General features: G+C 38.2%; 1 protein-coding gene across 2 annotated transcripts in view; it reads right to left on the bottom strand.

The window, feature by feature from the left end:
* Nucleotides 1-5,600: 5,600 nt before the first annotated feature.
* CENPC (centromere protein C) overlaps nucleotides 5,601-10,367 on the bottom strand; it is a 57,260-nt gene continuing 52,493 nt past the window's right edge. The window contains exons 18-19 of one of the 2 annotated variants that reach the window (XM_062198784.1): nucleotides 7,551-7,641; nucleotides 5,601-6,767 (exon numbers count right to left, since the gene is read on the bottom strand). In XM_062198784.1, coding sequence (XP_062054768.1) covers nucleotides 6,697-6,767; nucleotides 7,551-7,641 — 162 coding nt within the window. In that variant the 3' untranslated portion in view covers nucleotides 5,601-6,696. The remainder of the gene's footprint in view (nucleotides 6,768-7,550; nucleotides 7,642-10,367) is intronic. The other variant, XM_062198785.1, reaches the window with a different exon arrangement.

The following is a 10,367-nucleotide window of genomic DNA, read 5'->3' as shown; positions in this document are numbered from 1 at the left end:
TCTCCCACACAGGTGCAGAGGCCCAAGGTCTTGGGCCATCTTTCTACTGCTTTCCCAAGCCATAGCAGAGAGCTGGATTGGAAATACAGCAGCTGAGTCTTGAACCGGTACCCATATGGGATGCCAGTGCTGCAGGCAAGGGCATTAACCCACTGAGCCACAGCGCTGGGCCCATGTGCTCCAGTTCTAATACTGGCTGCTCTTCTTCTGATCCAGCTCTCTGCTCTGGTCTGGGAAAGCAGAAGATGGCCCAAGCATTTGGGACTTTGCACCTGCATGGGAGACCTGGAAGAAGCTCCTGGATTCTGGCTTTGGATTGGTCCAGCTCCGGCTGTTGTGGCCATTTGGGGAGTGAACCAGCACTCTTTCCCTCTCAAATAAATACATAAAAAATATTTAAGGGGAAAAAAAAAAGAAACAGGTCTTATGACCTATTATCTGAGTTTCTAGGGGCCTGTCCAGGGGAGGAAGTTAAGCACCAGGAACTGTGGATTAAATCTAAAACATTATTTATAGATATACATATACATACACAAATGAGATATATATGTGATATACATCATAGAAATGGGTTGTAATCCTATACTAGTAGAAAATTTTCATCATACAAATTTCCAATGAAGAACTCATCTCTATAATTTCTATATCTCAATAACAAAAAGATGAACTATCTAATTTCAAACTGAGCAAGATACTTGAATAAACACAAAAGATATATAAACTGTCAGCACACAGAAAAGTACACAAAAAAACATATAAAATTATCAGTTTTCAAGGAAATATAAATCTTCCTAAGTGACAAATCATTTTATTTACACTGTGTCAAAGACAAGATAGAGTAGCCACACTATCATGTGCCCAATCTTCACAATGTGCTTCCATTCCAAATCTACTAAAATTAAAACTGACAATATCAAATGTCTGTGAGGATATGAACCAGCTGCAATTTTCCTAATTTGATCATGGGAATACAAAATGAAGCAACCACTTTGGGAAAGTGTTTGGCAGTTTCTCATAACATTAACCACATATATGTTTACTTTAACCTAACCATTCCACCAAGTATTAACCAAAGGTAAAGGGGGGACACATGTCCATAAAGAACTTTACTCAGAATAGTCCAAAAGTGAAAAACCAAGATGTCCATCCATCAGGAGGAAAACAAAAGTGATACACACACACACACACACACACAGGGGGGATGGCACAGCCATAAAAGATGAGCAAACGATAAATGTAACACAGAGGCTAAATCTCAAGACACTGTGTTCATGAAGTATGAGAAACTGTCTTAATCCATTTTGTGTTGCTATAACAAAATACCTGAGGCAGGGTACTTCATACAGAGATTCATTGGTCTCAGGACTCTGGTGGCTAGGTCAAAACAGCACAGTGTTTGCATCACAATGCAGTACAGAAGCAGGGAACCAGTGAGTAGAAGGGGCTGAGCTTGAGGGGTGGCCTTGCATTGTAGCAACCATGGCTAGTGGAAACCAACACAATCCTGAGATGTATGTTAATCCATTTATGGGGGAAGGAGTGGGAGAGATCTTTCACATGTTCCCCAAATGCCCACAACAGGGTTACAGGGTCGGGCCAAGCAGAAGCCAAGATCCAGGAACTCCATCCAGGGCTCTGGAAATGTCTCAGCCTCTCTGTGGATGGGACAGGCTAGCAGGGTGGAATGGAGCCTCTGCACCCTGTGACTTTGGGAGCCTTGAGTGCTGAGACACCGGAATTCTGTCATTTCAAGAGAGGACCAAGGATGTAACTGCTTCTCTGGGCAGTAACTGTGTGCTCAGAGCTCCCTGATTGCCTGGGTGGGTCACTGCAGCAAGATCCGGGCTCACACTGAGGACTGCAAAGATCCTTTGTGCAGCTGGCTGTAGGTGCTCTCTTTGGCATTTTGAGCCCAGAGCCCCAAAGCCTGTGCCATTTTGAGAGGCTGGGGGTACCTCACAGTCATATGTGGGTACCCAGTCCCAACAGTCCTCCCAGCCAGACTCAGTCAGTGGAGAGAGCCAATTTTTCCTCTGGTAAAATCCCTGAATCACACATGTGCACTATACCTGCTGGCTGGGAGAGATCTTTCACATGCTCCCCAAATGCCCACAGCAGACAAGATTAAAGGGTTGGGCCAAGCAGAAGCAAGAGCCAGGAACTCCATCCAGGGCTCCCATGTGGGTGGCAGGAACCCAAGCACTACAGCCATCATCTGCTGCCTCTGAAGATACAAACGAGAAGGAAACTGGATCAAAAGTGGAGGTGGAACTTGATCTTGGCACTTTTAAATGGGATGTTAGCATCCCAAGTTGCAGCTTAACTCCTAAGTCACAACACCCATCCCTAGATCCCACCTCTTCAAGTTTCTATCACACTGTCACACTGGACACCAATCCCAGAGATAGGACAGTCTCTTCAACAAATGGTGCTGGGAAAACTGGATCTCCATTCGTAGAAGTATGAAAAAAGACCCCTACCTTACACCTTACACAAAAACCCACTAAAAATGGATCAATGACCTAAATCTACAACATGATATCATCAAATTACTAGAGAACACTAGGGAAACTCTGCAAGACATTGGCATGGGAAAACATTTCTTGGAAAAGTCCCCAGAACCACAGGTAATCAAAGCCAAAATTGACCTATAGGATTACATCAAGTTCAGAAGCTTCTGTACTCCAGAAAAAACTCAGCAAAGTGAAAAGGCAGCCAACAGAATGGGACAAAATATTTGAAAACTTATTCAACTGATAAAGGATTAATATCCAGAATCAATAAAGAGCTCAGGAAATTAAACAAGAACAAAACAAACAATCCATTTAAAGAAATAAACAAAGAACTTGAACAGGCATTTTTCAAGAGAGGAAATTCAAATGGCCAACAGACACAGAAATGCAAGTCAAAACCACAATGAGGTTTCACCTCACCCCAGTCAGAATGGTTCTCATAAAGAAATTATTTTTTAAAATTTATTTTATTTGAAAGAGTTACACACAGAGAGGAGAGGCAGATAGAAAGAGAGAGACAGAGAGAGAGAGAATGAGAATGAGAATGAGTGAGAGAGATAGAGAGAGCTTCATGTGCTGGTTCCCCAATTGTCCCCAACGGCCGGAGCTGCGCCAGTCTGAAGCCAGGAGCCAGGAGCTTCTCCCAGGTCTTCCATGTGGGTGCAGGGGCCCAAGGACTTGCGCCATCTTCCACTGCTTTCTCAGGCCATAGCAAAGAGCTGGACAGGAAGTGGAGCAGCAGGGTCTTGAACCGGTACCCAAATGGGATGCTGGCACTGCAGGCAGTGGCTTAAACCACACCACAGCGCTGGCTCCTCTCATATAGAAATTAACAAACAACAAATGCTAGTGAGGATATGAGGAAAAAGGTACCCTAATTCACTGTTGGTGGGACTGCAAACCGGTGTAGCCACTGTGAAAGACAATATATATACCTCAGAAACCTGAATATAGACCTACGTATGACCCAGCCATCCCACTTATGGGAATTTACTCCAAAAAGAAATCAGCATATGAAAGAGTGATCTGTACCCCCATGTTTATTGCAGCTCAATTCACAATAGTTAAGATATGGAATCATTCCAGATGGCCTCAGCTGAAAACTGGATACAGAAATTATGGTATATATATACTATGCAATACTACATAGTGATAAAAAAAAAAAAAAGAAAAAAAAAGAAATTCTGTCATTTGCAACAAAATGAATCAACTGGATACAATTATAATTATTGAAATAAGCCAGTCCCAAAAAAGACAAATACAATTTGTTCCCCCTGAAGTGTGGTAATACAGTACCTAAAAGGTAAACTATAGGCATGAAATTGACAATTTGAGATGCCATGATTTTGAAAAGCCCTTGTCTCAACTGTTGAGGAACAATTATTTTTTTCCTTCATACTATTTTTTGAACTCTTTATTTAGTGTAGGGTTAACAGTGAGTATAAATTTAACTGAAAATAGATCTCTTTAAAAAATAAGAATGGGAATAGGAGATGGAGGAGAAAGAAGGATGGCAGTGTGGGTAGGAAGCAGATTAGGGTGGAAAGAATCACTATGTTACTGAACCTATATATGAAATACATGAAATGTGTACACCTTGAATAAAATTTAAAAAAAAAAAAAACATTCCCTCCTAAGTAACTTCTTGGAAGTATTTTAGGTAACAAAAAGCTAATAAATTTCCAAAAGTTTTCATTAACCCACTATACATTTTCTGATAAAGTTCAACATCGCCTATCATATTATCTTGCCGTGACATTTACATAAACACACTGATGCATACATTTGCGAGCCAATACTAAGGTGAAAAGCTTTTTTTTTTTTTTTTTTGGCAGGCAGAGTGGACAGTGAGAGAGAGAGAGAGACAGAGAGAAAGGTCTTCCTTTGCCGTTGGTTCACTCTCCAACGGCCGCTGCGGACAGCGCACCGCGCTGATCCGAAGCCAGGAGCCAGGTGCTTCTCCTGGTCTCCCATGCGGGTGCAGGGCCCAAGGACCTGGGCCATCCTCCACTGCACTCCCGGGCCACAGCAGAGAGCTGGCCTGGAAGAGGGGCAACAGGGACAGAATCTGGCGCCCCGACCAGGACTAGAACCCGGTGTGCCAGCGCCGCAAGGCAGAGGATTAGCCTATTGAGCCGCGGCACCAGCCTTAAAAAGCTTATTTTTAAAATATGTTTATTTGTAGCTAACTACTTTTTCCTTGTCATCCTGAAAACACATTTCTATGTCAGTATTTGAGACAAAAGGGTCATGTGAAAAGTATTAATTTCTTTACTATTTCATTTCAGAATAAGCATAAAATTTCTTTAGAAGAACCAATATTATCTTCCCTTTTCTTATTGTGTTCCCATGGAGCTCAGAAACTGGGAAGAAATAGAGCTGAAGCTTATATTTGAAAGTGAGAGTTACCAAAAATGGGGATCAATGAACAAAAGAGATCCATTCATTCCTAACATAATGTCAATGTCTAAATACTTGGTTCACATGACAAATTCAAGCTCAGATCACTTCCAACAAAGGAATAGCTAGAATTTAAAATGTCATTAACCATAGATGCAAATAAGTAATCTTAGTTTTCCTTTGTTTCATTATTCTGAAATTTTATAAAAAATGAAATTCCTAATTTGACATCTACCTAAAATGATAATATTTATCAACACTACAAAACAGGTATGTAATAAAAGATCCAGTAATTATTTTAAAAAGTATTTATATTTAAGTAAATAATACTTCACTAGCAGTTCTGAAAAACTTTTATGGTTCAAAGAAACTTAAAAATATTAAATTTGGTATTGATATAATCATGAAACAACTCCAAATATAATGAGTACATGTAATACTTTAGGGTGGTTATAGACAAGAAAATTACTGAAAATGTCCAATTAATGTTTTTTTTAAGAAAAATCTAGTGATAATGTTACCAGACTATTCAATATATCTCCAGCTAAAATTTATTTATAAGTCTATTGTATAAACATATAGTATCTTTATGTACAGAAAATATAACCAAACTGAAATACAAGAGCAGAAGTAAAATTCGCATTATAATTATCACTTTTGAAATCATAATTAACAGCAAATTTGTCATAAAAAGAAACAACTCTCCATTTTCAAGGCAGGGAAATAAAATAAAAGCAAAGGCCTAAAAGAAAAACACACAAAACTTTATCACCTTTCTCTTAATACCCCACTCCTAAATCTGTTTTGAATATTTATATTTTATTTATTAAATAGACTTGAAAAATAGGTTAGTCTAAGGATAACTTACCATGAATTATAAATTTCTTCAAAGTGAATAGCTTATATCTCTATTCAAAAAATGAAGATTAGACCCATTCGCTTAATTTATTTATTATAGTATTTCATTTTAACATTAAAAGAAAAAGAAAGCCACACAAAAAGCAATGGCAAAGAACACACCTCCAGCGGAAACTATCAACAAAAAGACCACTGAAAAAGTGTGTACATGTTAATAGTTGCATGGGTGCTGTGCAAAGACAGAAACAAGAGGCAAGAACACCACGTGACAAGGGAAGCAAGGATGGAAGCGTTGCAGCTGCAACCCAAGAAATGCCAAAGACTGCCAAGAAACCACCAGGAGTTCAGAAGACAGGAGGAAGGGTCTTCCCCTATATGTTTCAGAAACATCAGAGGCCTGATTACACCTTGAGTTCAGACTTCTACTGTTTGGAACTGAGACGATAAATTTTTGTAGTCTGAAGTTTGTAGTTATTTTGGTACAGCAGCCATGGGAAACTAATACAGAGATACCATTTATCACAGGTCTCTACTATTAGATCATTTAATGATCAATCACTTAAAACCAATACTTAGAAAATATTTTGATAAAGGAATAAACATTGAAGTCAGTAGTCACTCACAATGAAACACCATGTATTTCATTGTGGGAGCAATGATTTTGGTATTCTTTTCAAATTATCAAAATAACATAAAAATAGGCATCACCTCAGGTCATGTGTATATTTATGGAAAAATTGGGAGCTACATGTAGAAGTTTAAAATGTTTACCTAATACAAGTTTACACAAAACTGAATAAAATTTTTATTTTAAAATATCACAAGTAACACAAAGGTAATTGTCCCAACTATACAAACATTTGTTACATGTGTACATAAATCCATATACATATATACATACAGGTATTTAAATTGGCTTCATTTTTCATCTTTTTATCTGAGTAAAAAGAAGAACACTTTCCTCATTTAGGAGATTTTTGATGTTGTAATAATTACCTAAAAGTGAAAAGAAAATAATTTTCATAGAAATGATTGCCTTTGAACTAAGTGTTTAGTCATCACCTGACAGTTAAAGCGCATGACACAAAAGCATTTCACCTAACCCAAAAAAATATTCATTTAATCCCTTTATAAACTCAAAGTTCCACCACATATCCAAATAAGGCTTGAAAGAATGCAAACTTCTCATCCATCTGGTAACAAACGCACAGATAAGTTACTCATGGGTGTAGGAAGGGAAACATCTCTTTCTGAAACCAATATTTATTAGGTCTTTGGAACTTCTGCAGATTCCCTAAGCCAGACATATGCAGATATAGCTATGTACAATGTTACTGTAAAAGGTACAATGTTAAATAAAACTCCCAAATTTATAAAAGGCAAATGCTACTCTTAACAACAAATACAAAAGTACCTGTTTCTACTGATTTGTGTTTGTTGATGCTTTCTAAAGCACATTGTTCTTAATGTATAAAATAACACATTAAAATCAGAATACACAGTATCTTAGAGACAACATGAGAAAGAATGTTCCTTCTACCCTGAAATACAACATTAACAACAATTTTTATATTCAGCAATAAACAACTTCCATTCAATTTGCATGTATTAAAATGCTAATATGCTTATTTAATGATAAAATGAAAGAAAATTATGTATCAAGCTGCTTTGGACCAGTCACATCACTTTTTCTTTACCACTATAGCCTGCATTTCCATGGTGCTTATGAGTGTTTTACGGATATTATGTGTGAATTAAAATGTCTTTAATTATTCTTACCTGAAGGAACAAAGAACGAATCCCCAGTAGTTATTAGATAAGGTGTTTCATGTAACGTACACAAAAGGTCACCAAAATTAACATAAAAGACCTGTAAAATTAAGAATAAGGAGATCATTTTAAATTGAATCACAATATCTAAAGTCTAAGGTACCTTAAAGTAAATGTGGTAGGCAGAATAAAGACTCCCTAAAGATGTCCAGGCTCTGGTCTCCAGAACTCATAAATATGTGACATTACATGGCAAATGGGATTTTTTTTTTTTTTTTTTTTGACAGAGTTAGACAGTGAGAGAGAGAGAGAGACAAGAGAGAAAGGTCTTCTGTCTGCTGGTTCATTCCACAAATGGCCACCACGGCCAGAGCCGATACAAAGCCAGGAGCCAGGCACTTGGGCCATCATCCACTGCCCTACCGGGCCACAGCAGAGGGCTGGACTGGAAGAGGAGCAACCGGGACTAGAACCCAGCACCCATATGGGATGCAGGCACCACAGGCAGAGGATTAACCAAGTGAGCCACGGCACCGGCCCCAGGCAAATGGGAACTTGAGATGGAAAGATTATCTTTGATAATCAAAATGGGCCCGATCTAACAACATGAGCCTTTAAAACAGAAAACTTTCTTCTGGAAGCAGAGGATAAATGAGGGGGAGAGAGAGAGAAATTCATTTTGCACTGTTCCTGGCACTAAAAGAGGCCATGAACCAAAGAAACCTGCACACTTTCTAAAAGCCAACACTTCAAGCCAGGAGTTCCATGCAGATCTCCCTTGTGTGTGCAGAAACCCAAGCACAGGGGTCATCTGCTGCTGCTTTCCCAGAGTATTAGCAAGGAGCTGGATTAGAGGTGGCGCAGCCAAGAAGCCATCCAGTGCTCATTTGGGATGTCAGTTCTGCAGGTGGAGGTGGCTTAACCTGCTTCTACAGATTTCCTGGCATTGTGTTTAAGGAAAGCTAACGGTCTATGCCAGTTCTCTAACTTGTCTCCTTTACTTTTTCAAAACAATTTATTTATATAAGTGTGCATCCAGTTTTTAAAATGTATGTAACAATATTTTTCTTATTATTAAAAAAAAACTCTTAACTCTGACTTCCATACGAAAAGTTCAAAGAAATGAAAATCACTGTAACCACACAATAGGACATTATTTTCCTCAACTTTTTTTTTTTTTTGGACAGGCAGAGTTAGGCAGTGAGAGAGACAGACAGAGAGAAAGGTCTTCTTTTTTCCGTTGGTTCACCCCTCAAGTGGCTGCTACAGCCGGCGTGCTTCGCCAATCGGAAGCCAGGAGCCAGGTGCTTCCTTCTGCTCTCCCATGCGTGTACAGGGCCCAAGGACTTGGGCCATCCTCCACTGTACTCCCGGGCCACAGCAGAGAGCTGGACTGGAAGAAGAGCAACCGGGACAGAATCCGGTGCCCCAACCAGGACTAGAAGCCGGGGTACCAGTGCCGCAGGCGGAGGATTAGCCCAGTGAGGCGCGGCGCCGGCCTTTCCTCAACTTTTTGTACTCCACATTTTTAAATTCTAATGAGAAAAGTCAAATTCTAATCAGAAAAGTAAAGAATTTTCTTAAACATTTGTTTAAATATTTATCCTATAAGTCATCTTACATGGCTATTCTTCAAAACAACATGCTTAAACTGATGTTAAGATGATCAGTATATTGCTAGATCATGTTGGTGCTATATTTTTATAACTGCTTATTATATCATATGATAGTTATTAAGTGAAAATAAAACTACAACCATTTTCCTTCTGTAGTATATTTCTTTTCAATTTTTGCCACTACTGTCAACATTACAAAAAAAAAAACACATATGATCAATTTATCCCCTTTTAAGTTATTTCCCTAGGAAAAATTTTTAGAAATGATATTCATAGGTTACATCCTAAATTATTCTAATTATTGGAATAAAATTCTAAATTATTAACTCACTAATTATGAAGTGTCATTTGTTTTAAAATGTGCATTTCTTTGCCTACTAACCAGATTAAACACATTACTATTCAAATTTCCTTTTCTTTAATAAAGTGTTACAGTTTAATTGGTAACTAATATTAGTTCAATAATGACATTCATAAATTTTATCTTCATTATTGTTTAACATCATACAGGGACCATCTACTCTTTTTAAAATGTGCTATTTTTCTTTAAATAATACCTGGAGGTACAGCACTGGGCTACTACTACCAAAGCAGCAGATGAAGGATCTCTTTCTCTTTCCCTCTCTCTCTCTTTCTGTCACTGTCTTTCAAACAAATAAACACATCTTTTGGAAGGCATTAAAATAAAAGATTGGATTAATGAATACTTTTAATTCTTTTAAATCAGGATATTAGTTATACTAGTGTAGTAATAAATTAATCTTTAGCTATCGTATGTACGTTTTCTTTGCCTTTCCTCAATTTGCATTTCTTCGTTAATATAAACGTAAGGATCTTCACGGTTTGTGAGCTTTGATTTTGTGATTTAAAAGAATTTAAAAAATTTTTAAATCATTTTATTTGAAAGGTAGAGAGACAGATTCCCCATCCACTGAATCATTCCCTAAATGCCCCCAATGGCCATGGTTGGGCCAGGCTGAAACTGGGAATCAGAAACTCAATCCAGGTCTCCTATGTGGGTGGCAGGTGGCCAACTACTTGGTCCATCATCTGCTGCCTCACAGGGTGCACATTATCAGGAAGCTGGAATTGGGAGCACAACCAGAGCTATAACAGAAGCACTTCAATTTGGGACATGGATTTCCTAGAGTCCTGAAATGTCACATACTGAAAAATACTTAAACATTTTTTATATGCTGCCTTGTTAAAT

This window comes from Lepus europaeus, chromosome 8 (genome assembly GCF_033115175.1).
Source record: "Lepus europaeus isolate LE1 chromosome 8, mLepTim1.pri, whole genome shotgun sequence".
NCBI classification, from domain to species: domain Eukaryota; kingdom Metazoa; phylum Chordata; class Mammalia; order Lagomorpha; family Leporidae; genus Lepus; species Lepus europaeus.
The sequence above is the reverse complement of the archived record's forward strand: the minus strand, read 5'-3'. Positions and strand labels throughout refer to the sequence as shown.